The 15,836-nt window shown below is 41.7% G+C and overlaps 1 protein-coding gene across 5 annotated transcripts in view; it reads right to left on the reverse strand.

Moving 5' to 3' along the window:
- The window catches only part of CSNK1G3 (casein kinase 1 gamma 3), a 101,899-nt gene that overhangs the window by 7,265 nt on the left and 78,798 nt on the right, over nucleotides 1-15,836 (reverse strand). For 2 of the 5 annotated variants that reach the window (XM_018571128.1, XM_018571119.1), the window contains exons 10-12: nucleotides 10,939-11,034; nucleotides 4,613-4,719; nucleotides 1,518-1,541 (exon numbers count right to left, since the gene is read on the reverse strand). In XM_018571128.1, coding sequence (XP_018426630.1) covers nucleotides 1,518-1,541; nucleotides 4,613-4,719; nucleotides 10,939-11,034 — 227 coding nt within the window. The remainder of the gene's footprint in view (nucleotides 1-1,517; nucleotides 1,542-4,612; nucleotides 4,720-10,938; nucleotides 11,035-15,836) is intronic. The other 3 variants (XM_018571149.1, XM_018571142.1, XM_018571134.1) reach the window with 2 other exon arrangements.

Consider the following 15,836-nt stretch of genomic DNA (forward strand, 5'->3'; position numbering starts at 1 on the left):
TGCCGCTTCCAGCTGTCACGCTGATCCCGGGCTCCGCTGTGCCCGGTGCGAGCCCAGGACCAGCATAGTGCCTCTTTGACAGGGGATTAGAGGGAGGTCGGTTCACGATCTCCTTCCGGTCCCCTCTCCGCATTCTCGTGTCACTCTCCAGCTTCAGATGCTGGAGAGAAGCTGATGAAGCAGATCTCTGCTTCATCAGCTTCTTCAGGGGGTTCCTAGGTGACATTAGGGGTCTTGGAGACCCCTGATGTCTCCATAAAGAGGACCTGTCACATCTTTTGCCATCACATATAGGGGTTTCTTAGCCCCCTCTGTGATAGCAATAAAGTGGAAAAAAATTAGTTTCCCCCCAAAAAAAATACATATAAAAAAAGAATTACAATTTTTTTTTTTAAAGTCCCCACCCCTACATACACGCATGTAAACATGCATCAGGTGCACATACCTGCGAAAACGACGATTGCGCCCATTACGCCAAACATGTTACATATCGCCGCGAACATCGCAGTGAGCAATAATTTTAGGGCCATCAATCACTGATAACACTAAACTGATGAGCTGTAAAAGCTTTTTAAGTGTCGCCTATGGTCAATTTTGGGCATGCTAGTTTTTTTGCGATTTTGCGAGTGCGTGCAATTTTTAAGCTTGACATGTTTGGTGTCTATTTACCCGACGTGACTCCGTCTTTTATATTTTACCAAAAAAGTGGGTAATATTAGTTGTTTTATAACAATGTAAAAAAAACTTTTTTTTTCAAAATGTTCAGTAATTTCTCCTGAATATAGTAAAAAATAAAACCTCCAGTGGTGATTAAATACCACCAAAAGAAAGCTCTATGTCTCCCCAAAAAATAGTATAACATTAATTTCAGTACAGAGTTGCATGAGGGAATAAATGTCAGTCAAAGTACCACAGCGCTGAATACTAAAAAATGGCCTGGCCACGAAGGGAGTCTAAACACCTGGTCAGCAAGTGGTTAATGACTTTTTTTTTTTTAAATGCAAATCTTCAACAAAGCAATGTAACCAGCAGTTCTAATTTGTGCCATGCATTGGCCAACATTAATGAGAAAGAACTGCTAGGATGCTATGACATCATGAAAAAGCAGCATCTACATGCCAAGTTCTACAACTATGATCATCCTTTATTTCTGGTTTACCCTATCCGGCAAGATCTACACAGAACTGTACTCCTGCAAAAAGAAATTTTGAGCATGATATTAACTTATGTGGCAGATCGAAAGAGCAGACTAAAAGAAAGCGGTCATAAAAACAAACTGTGTGTAACAGCAGGCATATGTGCACAAAAATCTAATCCACTGACAAACACAAACTGTGGCAGGCAAAACAGCTCCTTGAAGGTAAACGAAAGTGTGTTATAAATACTGCTGATTTCTACAAAAAAGTTAGAATGGATATTATAATTACGACTAAACCAAATTAGACACAACCCAAAGATGCTATGACCGTTACTGTGACGGAGCTGGTTCTGCCTGCCTCTGCATATGGACAACTCACCACATGTTCAACACTTTCTGGCAGCTATGCATGGGGAGAAAGGAGAAAAATCAGACAAAGAGCCACATAGCACCCTCACTTCATAGATTTCTGTATGCTGCTGTCTATAGTTTGAAATTCTCTCCAATCAAAACATAAAAGTGAAACATTCAAACGCATACTTGCATATAGATTTTTTTTTTGTTATAAAACATTGACAAGCTCATAGCGAATACCTACCTGCCTGTCTGTTTAGTCTGTGTATGTCACACATTTTTAAATACAGTGAAATTGAAAACACACATAGGCAAGAAGAGCGAACTGGGCAAACAAAATGTTGCTGTTTGGGTGATTCTACAGTAAAGTAATAACTGTGCGGGTTGCATGATCATAAACTAGGTTTAATGGCAGTAAAAGAAAATATACCAGCAAACAGTCAGAACAAAATAGGTCCACAACACTAAAATGAATAACTTTTCATTCAGTCTGAGCCAAGGGCTGTATACAGTCTGCCACTGGCTGCAAAAGTAACATTTTAAACCCATAGCCAAAAGTCTATTGGTCAGTTTGGAAATTATCTATTGCCCCTTATAATCAATTTAAAGTGGACCTTTACCACCTTTCACAGCAGCATGCAGCTCTGCATGCTGATATGAAATCATCTTACATTCATTAGCTAAGCAAACATATTTTTATTTCACTTACAATTTCTTTTTTTTTTTCCACTTCTTGGTCCACTTTGGCACAAATGATGTAATCGTGCCCAAGCGTTGCATCCTGGGAAGCTTACATCAGTAGAGCATTGCTGGGAAATCTCATCTGTAATCTCAAGAGATCTCAGGGAAAGGCATTTTCCTCCCCTGAGATGATGTGCATGGTCACATGTCCTAGTCACATGTGCCAGAATTCCAGGAAGTAAAGGGAGATCTAGTAACCTGCCCTTAGTAAAAATGGCCACTGTCAGACGACTGGGGAAGAAAAGAAAAAAGGTATGCAAAAAATAAAAAGCCTGCAATTATCTAGAAGTATGTGTTTGTAGATTGTCATTACTAAACATTTCTAAAGGTGTCTTTGTGGTTATTTTGAAGATATCGTTAAAGTTCCTCTTTAAGATAGGCATAGCACAAGGTCTCATTGCCTGTATCCTCCCAAAATTTTCATGATAGAACAATAAATGAAAATCAATAAGCTAACTTCTTGATATTCAACTGTCATTATTGGCATATCTGTACCTCCATAGCAGAGATTTGTTCAACCTTTTCGCTGCAAAAGACGCGTACTACACATCATGGCATTGAAAGATTTAAAACAAGCTTACAACTGCAATAGCAGCCATATGCTTGTCTTACACTAAAAAATAGGATTTTGGTACTCACCGTAAAATCCTTTTCTCTCCGTTCATTGAAGGAGTTTGGTCAACAGTTGTGCAAATTTCGTGGCATATAAACATTCAACCTTTAATTCTACAGGTTCTCATGATTCAGACAATGTAAGTTTTGGGGATTATAAGTATTCTTCAGGTCAAAAGGGTGTATTTTAGCACATGTTTAAAAAGAAAAAAAATTGGTCATGAAGAGTAAGACCATCTGTAAGCAGCGGTCTGGATGTAATACGATTACATGTAGTTTGGAATAGATCACTTTTGCTGGATGCATCTATCCTGCGTCCAGGGACAGTGGTCTATTCCAAACAGCATGTAATCGTATCACAATTACACATGGATTGCTGCTTACAAGATGCGGCTACTGTTACTATCATTGAACAGATACAGGGGCCACATCCAAACTAGATATGTGGGATTCCTGCCGCAAGAATGCCCAAATTACCCAGTATGAATGAATCCAAACTGTTAATCTACAATTATTTGGAGCATTTTCTCTGGCAATTTTCAGTTAGCTACTGAATTGCTGACCTAGCTGGTTGCTTTGCTTGTCTATGACAAAGAGCTGGTGGGCCATGATCATAAGAAGCTGTATTGGATTCCATGAAAAGCAACTGCAGATGTGGACTATTTCGCTAGCTCCTAATGCTGCAAAAAGCTGTTGCTTGCTGACAAACCTACAAATAGCTGAATTGCTGCAATGCGGGCCTTTCCGTGACTGCAAACGCATTTTCCTACTTATGTGACAGAGCCCTTGGTTGAGCAATAATAGAACTTGGATAGAGAATGTAACTTTGCACATTGCCCAGCGCCTCTCTCATACCATCCTGGCACGTACAATTACCCAACCCTGAATGGGCAACGTGACAGTATCTGAATAAAGAGCAACTGCTTCAAAAAAAGATTTCTCCATTCTGGGTAAAGTGCTGGCAGGGTTCAGTCTCCTGCTTCTTAACTGCTCCTCAGGACTCTGGCAAGTAGATCTGCGGTCATGACTAGTATAGAGTGACACGTTGATTGTAACTGAAATATATTGTAATATTTTCTTTGTTCAACCTGCTGGCTGAATGTAGAAAAACAGGTTCCTCCATCAATGCTTACGAGCGTTGATTGAGGCATCTCCCACTGTATTCATTGCATTTTGACGGCGGCCATTGTCGGAATACCCCAACAGAGCTGGCAGCTGTTCGTTCAAAAATTTTCCAACCGGCTCCTTCCGTCAGCTGATCGAGGGATGCCGGACGAAATGGTGCCGACAGCGACACCCATTGGCCAAATTTTGGTTGGTCCATCAAGAACCAGCTGAAATTCGCGTAGTGTATGCCCACCTTAACACAGGCATGGCAGTTCTTGTGTTCTCATGGGGAATCCACCAGAGGGCACAACACAGAGATAACTGTGAAGAAGAGGAAAATAACATGGCACCAGCGGGTACACAGTGGCTGCAGGGAGATCAGACTTCATATTGATGGAGAACACACCAAAAAGTAAGTATGTCATAATGTGCTAAGCCTAGTTGCACATAATAGCGAATTGTGGTTGTCCCTACCATGAGTTATTTCCGCTTTACAAAGCGGCATGAAAGTGTATTACCCTAGATCTGGTCTGTCTCCTGGGCCCTAATCACAAGCTGTATGCTGGCAGTCACCGTCTTACTTGGACACACGTTCCATCTTTAAAAACTATTTCAGCAGTTGACATTTTGACAGTATGTCTAAACTAATGCATAACTTACTTTGTTTCATCTAGGACTTCAACTTCTGCTGGGGCAGTGATGGGTGCATTTGAGTGTCCGGCTGTGGGATCATCTGTATTCAGCTCACCATTTGTAGAACTTACAACCTGCCAAAATACAAGAGATCAAATATTGGCAAATACATGGCAGAAGCAGCATCTGAGAAACTCAAGATTTCAATCTGGGTCTTTTAGCAGTTGATGCAGAATGTCATATTATTAGAAGTCTTACTTCATCACACTAAAGCTCCACCCAGTTTAACTATGTTTTAAAGTGAATGTGTAGAATTTTGCACTTTAGGTATTATATGCAATGCCAATATTTGAATTTCTGGTTAGCCATGCAAATATTAACCTTTACAAAGACAGATTTCATACATCCAGCAGGAGTGGAATACAAAGCTAGTTTGAGGAAGTTGGTTTGCTACTATCCTGAGGCAAGCCTGTGTTGTGACCTGTATCGTAGAAAAAAAAAAACCCCAATCAAACCAGACACACACACCTCTAACCCTTCCTCTTAGTAGAGGCAGGTTCTCATCTGGAGCTACTATTTGTAGAAGCAGTCCAGTTGAGAGCTAGAAGTGGACTTTTTCATTAACAAGCACTGCAGAAAGAGAAAGGTAAAACCCTCGCCTGTTATTTTGTATTCGTGAGAAATAAAGGGTTTTTTAATAAACAAAAAAATAATGTGTTTTTTTTTTTTAAACCTATAAACCTGAAAAAAAAAAGTAAAAAACTGCAAAGGTTAGCAAATATCAGTATTTTTGGATGTGGTACTGTGATTGGTTTAATGGACAATTTAAACCTAGTGTTCGTATGTTAAATTTGTCACTATTGCCTTGATAAACGAGTCCTCTGAGGCCCTGAAATGTCACATGAGAAATCTTTGAAAATACGTGTCAATGCTTTTTGAATAATTTAGGAGTGCTGGTAATTGTTTTTGCCTTTTCATTGATGCTGTACACAACTGTGCCATCTGTTTGTCACTTCAACACCCACCCTTCTGAAAAGGTCAGTAGCAGTTAGGAGTGCACTGGCTTTCATGGAATCACACCCTCTCTCTTAGTGGATGAAGGTTCTTATCTGGAAGTACCATTTGTAGGAGCAGTCCAGTGCCGAGATACAGCTCAGCTTTCTAACTAGTAAGCTCAGCATGCTCTGCAAATGCAGCAAAGTAAACGCCCTCAGTAATATTTTAGCAAAATAAAGATTTTAATAAATATATCAAAAAGCAATTGTATAATCAGTAAACTTAAAAAATTCCATAAAAAGGTTTACCAGCAACAAGCATAGTTCCCTTCACATAAATTGACAAACAATACACAGAACATACAACCTATATATTACTAGATACAACAATAAAGGTTAATTGACACTTTGCTTTAACTGCTTCAGGTTTATCTTTTCTAAAAGTATCATCAGTGTGGATCTTGGAAGACAAAGCATCCGAGGGAAAACATGCCTAAACTGCTAGAAGAAGGTAGCACACTCCGTGCAATCAGCAACCATGCTGCAAATATTTAATACACAACAGCTCAGATGCATCTTTCTGAATTTGAAAATGCTCAGGAAAGCACTTGCATGTGAATGGGACCCAACAGAAAGTTTTTAATCTGAATATGCCAAAGAGAAAAAGCAGAACAACGAGATACGTCATCTATACCCTGGGCTAATGACCAGTTGAGAAAGTTCCCGCTACACATAGGATGCATTTAAAAAAAAGAAAGTATGTAGGAAGCAAATATGTTCAGCAAAGCAAACCACAAAATATCTCCTTTACGATCTGCCTGTCCATGATGGGCAGACCGTACAATTTTTAAATTACTTTACAACCCACGCAAGGTAGAATGTTCATAATCTGATCCATCCGGTTTCAAACACAATCCTCCTTTCCCTAAATAATGCAGCCCGAGGTGGCAAACAACACTGTATCCGATATTCAAATTGTAACTTTTGGTCAATAGTCAAAAGGTTGGCCCTCAATTCCATCTCTATCCATTCTCCCATAACCACTGAGAGAAGTGAAAAGAAAGGCAGATGTGTCTTTTATGCGCTGGCTGTCTACTTCTGCTGTGCGAGAGGTAACATGGCAGCCCAGTGGGAATTAATCGGGTCTCTGAGAATAGATTAAAGCCCTAGAAAAAATGGTACATGCATGAATCTATAACCAGCCTTTATAGCAGGGCGAAGATTAAAGCCCTCACTCCCCATTTTAAGTGAGCCTACATCTTTATTTCAGATCAGTTTGTGGCTTTTAGTTACAGGGAAAGACTGTCTAGAAAAGAAGATCGCAACCTCCTCTGTTGTCGCCGTCACTGTGACATGGGGAAAATTGAGTGAAGGTGTAAGTTTGTAGCACAGAGAGAAGCTTTGTTTGTGATCGTTGTCCTTAAAAGATGTAAACTCTTTATTACGTTTAATTTTTATTCATCTGCCAAAAATATAGCTTCATATATAACATTATGTAAAAGAAATGAGTTAATCAGCGTTACTTCACTACTCTGTACACGCAATATGCAAACTTTCTCCCACCACAGTTTTTGTGTAATGCAGTTAAAGCTGAACTCTGGGATGTCTTAAATCTTGGTGTGGTTTGTGTATTTCTGTATGAAGACTAGCCACTGCTGCTCTCTCACCTTGTGCAGGGTGACTGGTCCCGTGTCCGCCCCCTGCTGTAGTTTTCTCCAGGCAGCCTGCAGTGGGTAGAGCCTGCTGAGTCTTTCCTACAGCTGAGCTCTCTGCGCAGGCTGTGTTGATTGTGTAACTATTATGTAAATATGCAAAGGCACTTGGTTCAAACAAAGTGGATTTATATCCTTAGCGATTACTGAGGAATATTTTTTAATGAAAGTTTTTGTGCCCGTAGTTCAGCTTTAAAGCATATCTAGACCCAAAACAAAAATGTAACATGTTACTGCTCATCAGTCCTTAGATGAGATAGCTGCATTCTTTATTTTTTCGCTTCATTTTCCTGTGGTAAAATGAAACAATGACGACAATGATGGCATGCACTGAGGATTGTACAACCACATCTAACATATCTGTTTGAAATCCAGTGTTCTTAGGGCAATGACGTATATAACAGAGGTGTACCTGGCAACTAACTATAATCAAATATGTTTCAATTAATTTCCTTTTATATTTAGGACTGAATATGGTCAGCTGACAACTTGATATTAATACCAGTCAAGAATCAAACCTTCACTACAGTAAAACAGCTAAATATACACGTTAAAATGTTTTACCTAGCACATATTTGTTAGCAGTATATGAACCACAAAAATGGCTGATCATTCTATCACACTGTATAGCCAAGGAGGAAAAGTCTCTCCTTTAGTACAGGCAACAAAACTGGACAGACCACTCTCACCCCAAGATTGCTAATTAAACTAATCTGAAAACAGCCAAGTACATGACCTTATTAAGCATAAAGGTGCCCATACACTGTACGATTATGGTACGAGAATCGCGGGAAATCCCGCGATCGTACGATAATTGCAAAGTGTATGGAAGGCATGCGACCGTTTCTACTGTACGATCGCACGTCTTCCGTCGAAGCAGCAGGCTGGAAAACCTGCCGAGAATCGTGCGATTCTCGGCGGGTTAGTGGCGTGCTTGTTCGACACCTGCCGAACGGGCCGGTGTGCGCACCCGCACACTGCCCATTCAGCATTGCAGTCATCGGAAGCCCACCCCCTGAGCGGGGCGGGCTTGGGATGATTGCAAGTACGATCTGCCTGTCCATGATGGGCAGACCGTACGTTTTTTAAATTACTTTACAACCCTCGCAAGACGTAAGTCTTGCAAGGGTTGTAAAGTGTATGGCCACCTTATGCCAGCTATGCAAATTTCAGGCAATTGCAAAACAATTTCAACTAGCACAACCTGCGTAAAAGTTTTTCCATATCAGAGTCTTATTAGAATCCATTATTAGTGGATTGCACTGATCCATGTGGTCATGTCTTAAGACTCCTCTCTTCAAGGAAGCCTATCCCACCTCAAACTAACCACTCAACCATCACGTTTTCATACAAATTATTCCCACACAGCTACCTCCTCATGTATCACTTGACCCTCCCTTTTAGATTGTAAGCCCTCACGGGCAGGGCCCTCCTTTACATCTTGTCTTGAATTGTATTGATTGTAATGTCTTCCTTATATTGTAAAGCGCTGTACAAACTGTTGGCGCTATATAAATCCTGTATAATAATAATACAAATATTGTCAGAAAACTATAACTGACTGAAAGTGGTTGAAATTTATGGAAATTTGCCGTGTACACTACCAACTGAAAGTGGTCCATTATGGAATAGGTGCACACAAGCAATTATAATTAACACTGGAAAAAAACTAAAATAAATGCATTAGGCTGGAATGTTTTCATGGAAGCAAAAGTTACATTTTATATTAACAGAAGATTGATTGAAGAAAACAAGAAAATGAAAAATGGGCACTCTCCTAGAGGAAGGTTATCACACAACAACAATGCAGCAGAATGCTGTGCTTAGAACTTTTGTTCTCCTTTAAATGTCTGTCTGCATATTCCATTAGGTCCGCAGAGATCTGAGAAGCCTGGAAAGTGCATCATCTCTTTATAGAATTTTCCGTTGCATCTAAGTGAGGCTCAACATCACCGACACATACTGCTAGCAACTCACAACTGGTCATAAGCCACTGACAAAGGAAATAAATATCCTCTAAGTTAGCTGGCTAATGCTTGTTAAAAAGGTGTGGTGTGCTTTCCGAGACACAGAAAGTAGCGCTCATTTAGACAGCAGTAGTTAAAACCAGAAACTTAAAAAGACATACACTGGTCATAAAAGTTGCTGTTCAGTCTTGGTTAAAAAACCAAAAGAAACTCAATGTTTGCATGAGAGTTTGCTTTTCTCAAAGATATTAATATATGTATTTTCAATATACAGAAAACCAATACATTTTAGCCAATCCATCTTTTCTTGTCCATGTGTTTTATCATGTTTATTTTTCAGCGTTAACCTCGACACTTATGCAATTCCGGCATTAGATGTTCTTACAGGAGCTGAAACCTTTTAGACTGTAAGCACTACAATGCAGAGCCCTCATACACCATCTCCTGTTCAATGTATGTTGATTTACTCTTCACCTCACTGTAAACTATGATCAAATATGATGCTTTATGAATAAAAGATTAGAATTACAAGCTGATCATAGTTTTTCATCTAGTGATTTTATTTAACAATGTATGCACTAGTACGACCATATGAAAACCTTAGCAGAAACTTTTTTTCCCCCCTACAAAAGGGAAATCGTATATATTTATAAAGAGAAGCACAGAATGAACAAGATGCATGAATCCTGATCCCATTCTAAGTCAAACACTACTGACTGCCTTCTGTGCTGCTCAACTCTCTCCATAGTGTGCAGTGTCTTGCTGCAGCAGCCCCCTTTTAGGCCTCTGAGTGTAACAATGTATTGTTGTCTATAGAAAGTCTTGAAAGATGCAAAACGATTCTTAAAAGGAGAACTATGAGATGAGTGATTTCCACTCACCTCATAGTTCAAAGCCAACCTGTGACAATGAGACTGTCACAGGTCGGCTCAGTAGATCGGGAGGTGAGGGAACACATACCGGGTTCCCTCACCTCTCGATCCTGTCACAGCTCTCTGCCGTGACAGGGGGAGGGGCTGGATTCCCCTCTCCCTGCTCCGATCTGCCAGCTCTGACTGGCGGAATGGACGGGGAAGGGGGCGTGTACAGCTGGCTCTGCCTCTAGATAGGCAGAGCCAGCTGTCACTCACGCAGCTGGGCGGATCCCGTCATCTACATCGGGATCCGCTCCAGGTGCCGCGTCTCAGTATACCGCGAGCTGTAGCTCGCGGTATACTGAGCATAGGGTAACGGGAGGACGCTAGTTTGTGTCCTCCCGTTACCCTAAGGAGAACTATGGGGAAAAGCACTGACCCCATAGTTCTCCTTTAAAACAATGTGAAGACATTTGTCATTAGTGATAGAATAAGCTCTGATGACCAACGCACACCTCTTCTACTAATGCTAACCCTTAAAAAAAATTAGGCATTTTGTTTTAATGTCTCTTAAAAAACTTTTTAAAGTTCCATAATATGATGCAAAAGGCACTCAATCGAAATAATTTACACATAAGCAGTTTAAAATGTTTAAATTACTAGATTACCCATTTTAAAACCACAATATGAATGGTTATGCAGTAGAGAACACACTAAAAAGCATCATACCAGCTTCAAACAAAAAGCATGCTTTGGCAACCTGATAGGGCACGCTGAGGTTATGGGACGCGCAAGTAGTCAGTCATGCAAAGAAGCAGAAAATACCTGTACCGAGCCACCATGTCTGTCTGCTGCTAGGTGAGCTCTTAGGTGGTGGGGGTTGGCCTGCTGGGAGTCCCAAGCTGCCCTGTGGTCTGCCGACTGCCCATTTTATAATGCATAAAACATGCATGGAAGAGGAGGGAGAAAAACCCAAAACATATTAAACACCTCATGCATCATCACAACATGTGAAATTAAATAAAGACAGCAAGCAAATTATACTACAGTATGTAAAGTTACAACTACAGCGCACACTACAATTTAAAGCAAGAATTGCATGCAAACTAGGTTCTAGTAAAGCAAAAGCAAAAATTTTAGTAGACTCCAGTGATGTTAAGCTGAAATGACTGCTTAGACTGTGCCACAATTGAAGAGCAAAGATGCAGCAATCTATATCAAAAGCTTGTGCTTTAACGGAATACAGTGACTACTATAACTACTGTATTAGACAAACACACGCATACATAAATGCTTTACATGTCCACATCTATGTGTGCATGACAACATATATATAAATATATGACAGCATATACACATCATAATGTGCAATAAAAAGCATATATTTATACATACACTTGATTCTAAAATAGAAGCCCTAGGGGAAAAAAATACAACACCATTCCCCTTTAATAGTTTATTTATAATATACTGTATTTCATATATTGTTATGAAAATGGTTTTGCGCTTTTTATGATCTACAGTGAGAGGCAGGTAAAATATGTAAGAGGAATAAAAGACAAATTGGGTTTACAACATATCACTGGAAAGTAGTCTCTTATCCCACAGGATCCATTCAGCCTCCACACTGCGCATACATAATGTGGTCTTACACGGCTAGTACTGCCTTATCATGGATGATGCATTCAGTGTCTAACGTTCAGCCTCTAGCACTGTGGATGTTCTCGGTGTTTCACAGTGTAGTACTGCCTTATCCTGTGTGATACATTCGGCCTCTAGCACTGAGGAATGGTCTGTGTTGTCTCAGTCTTATCTTGTATGATACATTCAACCTGTAGCACTGTAGAGGGTCTGTGTTGTCTCGCAGTCTAGTACTGCCTTATCCTGTGTTATACATTCAACCTTTAGCACTACACATGGTCTGTGTCGTCTCGCAGTCTAGTACTGCCTTATCCTGTGTTATACATTCAACCTTTAGCACTATAGATGGTCTGTGTTGTCTCGCAGTCTAGTACTGCCTTATCCTGTGTTATACATTCAACCTTTAGCACTATAGATGGTCTGTGTTGTCTCGCAGTCTAGTACTGCCTTATCCTGTGTTATACATTCAACCTTTAGCACTGTAGAGGGTCTGTGTTGTCTCGCAGTCTAGTACTGCCTTATCCTGTGTACTTACACGGCTAGTACTGCCTTATCATGGATGATGCATTCAGTGTCTAACGTTCAGCCTCTAGCACTGTGGATGTTCTCGGTGTTTCACAGTGTAGTACTGCCTTATCCTGTGTGATACATTCGGCCTCTAGCACTGAGGAATGGTCTGTGTTGTCTCAGTCTTATCTTGTATGATACATTCAACCTGTAGCACTGTAGAGGGTCTGTGTTGTCTCGCAGTCTAGTACTGCCTTATCCTGTGTTATACATTCAACCTTTAGCACTACACATGGTCTGTGTTGTCTCGCAGTCTACAGTAGTACTGCCTTATCCTGTGTGATACATTTAACCTTTAGCACTATACATGGTCTGTGTTGTCTCGCAGTCTAGTACTGCCTTATCCTGTGTGATACATTTAACCTTTAGCACTATAGATTTTCTGTGTTGTCTCGCAGTCTAGTACTTCCTTATCCTGTGTGATACATTCAACCTTTAGCACTATAGATGGTCTGTGTTGTCTCACAGTCTAGTACTCAGTGGTGTATTCTGGTTTAGGGCTGCCCTAGGCAAGGCAAAACTCGGGCCCCCTCCCCCATACACACTAAATTTCCCCCACCCCTTCCTGTTTAATACTTTGAGCATAACCTGTCAGATGCTGGATACAGTACACACGCTGTATCCAGCTTTTGACATGTTACGCTATTAGCGTTGCAGGAAAGCTGTGGTCTCATGGGGGCTTTGCAGAATTTGTGGTGAGCTCTGCCAGGTCTATGGTGGGCAGTGCCCACCACAGATCCTGCACAGCCCCCTGAGACCCTGCAAAACCCCCCACAGATCCTGCACAGACCCCCTGTGGCACCTGCAGTCTGCTGGATCTCAGGGGGGCTGTGCAGGATCTGTAATGGGCACTGCCCACCATAGACCCAGCAGAGCCCACCACAGATCCTGCAAAGCCCCCCACAGGTCCTGAGGAGACCCCCTGAAACCCTGCAGTCTGCTGGATCTCAGGGGGGCTGTGCAAGATCTGTGGTGGGCTTTGCAGGCTGCAGAGCCCCCTACGGATCATGCAAAGCCCCCCACAGTTACTGCAGAGACCACCTGGGACCCTGCAGTCTGCTGCATCTAAGGGGGGCTGTGCAAGATCTGTGGTGTGCTTTGCAGGCTGCAGAGCCCCCTACAGATCATGCAAAGCCCCCCACAGTTCCTGCAGAGACCCCCTGAAACCCTGCAGTCTGCTGGATCTCAGGGGAGCTGTGCAAGTTCTGTGGTGGGCTTTGCAGGCTGCAGAGCTCCCTACAGATCATGCAGAGCCCCCTAAGGATCATGCAGAGACCCCCTGAAACCCTGCAGTCTGCTGGATCTCAGGGGAGCTGTGCAGGTTCTGTGGTGGGCTTTGCAGGCTGCAGAACCCCCTAAGGATCATGAAAAGTCCCCCACAGTTCCTGCAAAGCTCACCAAAAGGTATTGCACAGCCCACCTGCGACTCTTTGGTGGGCTGTGCAAAACCTATGCTGGGCCCTGCCAGCACAGTCCACCTACCTGGCACAGGAAACCCAGCCTCCTCCACCGCCTCAGCGCCAAATCATCTCAGCTTCTTCCCCCGACTGGAGCCTGGGCGACGCTTCCCGTGTCCTCCATCGCGGATCAGTGTCCTTGCCTCCTCTGTTGCAGTCTTCGGCCCCCCGCCTCCTCCGTCTTCACCCGTCTCTTCGATCTCCGCCCCCATCTCCTCTGTGTCCGCCCACTGCTTCCTGCCACTCCGTCTTTACTCGACCTCTACCATCCCCGCCCCTGCCGCTTTGTTCCTGTCTCCTCCTGCTCCACCGCCGGCCGCTTCCTCCCCGCAAGGCTGCCGGTTTCTGTGCAGCCCGGGAACTTTTGATCGTACACCGGCTGCCTAAATGTTTTGGGGGGCGGCATTTTTGCCGCTTCCTGGGAATCTGCCGCCCGAGGCAAACACCTTGTTTGCCTCGCGGGAGATACGCCCCTGCTAGTACTGCCTTATCGTGTGTGATACATTTAACCTTTAGCACTATAGATGGTCTGTGTTGTCTCCCAGCCTAGTACTGCCTTATCCTGTGTTATACATTCAACCTTCAGAACTATTCATGGTCTGTGTTGTCTCGCAGTCTAGTACTGCCTTAATCTGTGTGGTACATTTACTTTCTAGCACCGTAGATGGTCTGTTGTGTTTTACAGGCTAGTACTGCCTTAACTTGTGTAATACATTAGTCTTTAGCACAGTGAATGGTCTTTGTTGCATCTCATGATGTGGATGGTTTGAGATGTCTCATAGGCTGGTACAATATAAGTGATGTTGCAATAGTTACTAGTAAAATATATGTGGATCCCAGGGCATTGTCTGAAGCAGCTGTTCAATGTCTTTAATTCATTATACACTTTTGTTATGTACCAATATAAGCAGTGTGCCAATTTATATCTGGTAAAATGGTCATGAAAAAGGTTTCAATTATTTTAATAACCTGTGTAGCTCAGGACCAAGACAGACTTCTTAAAGGGGGTTTCATCTAAAGAGGCCATGATATAACTGTATCCATATGGCTCTTAAGCCCAATAACTTTCAACTGAAGCTATTTAACATTCTTCAGTCTTAAAACTATTTGATGTGCACCAAAATCAATGTAACCCGAGTGCACTTTCACCTAGATTTAAGCTGTCTAAAATGCAATAGCAAAAAAAAAAAAAAACCAAAAAAAACCCCAAACCCAGAATTTATAATAAAATTATTTCGCATTACCTGTTTCAAATAACAAAACTAGTTTTATGAAATGTAGCCTTTGTCTGTAAAAGCCATTTAGCAAACCAGAGCACCTCTAATAAATAGGCATAGTACTAACACATTCTGCTTCTAAAACAGCTGTATTAAAAAGTGAAAAAAGACAATGAGCAAAAATATTTATGACCTTGGCCAATTCACTATAGCATTTTTACCATTTGAGGGATTCTGGGTAAAAATGGCATAACACTGTTAGGTTTTAGTCCACTGCCATCAAATTTACACACAGGGCTCCATTTGAAGGCATGGTACAAAAAGCACACATTGCAATTCAGACAGAGTGCATTAGGTTCATGAGTTGCTGGACACCTGTGCCTTTAAGCACTATGTAATTTAATAACACATAAAAAGGTATGTTAAACAGTGGTGCGAATAGCACTGATGTGAAAAAACAAACATGGTAGGAGACATAATCCTTCATTAGTCTTACAAAAGTAATTTCTGGCAGACTACTATGGGTGAGAGAACATCTCCTCTTAAAGCCACATTCACCCAAAAAATACTTTTGTTTTGTGTAGTACCTGGCAAGCTAAACCGCCTAATGGCAATTGGACACTTCTTTAGCAGGTTATCAACAGAATTGCCATGCTAATTATAAAGGACAGTGATGATGTCGTGGTCCCCTGATGGATTTGCCCCAATGTAAAATGGCTGTGGAGACCAGCACTAAGTGCATGACACTTTGGTTAATATAAAACTCCAAGTAGATATACAAGTACACCAGTTAATCCAAATCTCATAACTAAAAAATATATTTTTTTATTTTTCCTCTGAC

Source organism: Nanorana parkeri, unplaced genomic scaffold (genome assembly GCF_000935625.1).
Source record: "Nanorana parkeri isolate BGI_ZX_2015 unplaced genomic scaffold, ASM93562v1 scaffold40, whole genome shotgun sequence".
NCBI classification, from domain to species: domain Eukaryota; kingdom Metazoa; phylum Chordata; class Amphibia; order Anura; family Dicroglossidae; genus Nanorana; species Nanorana parkeri.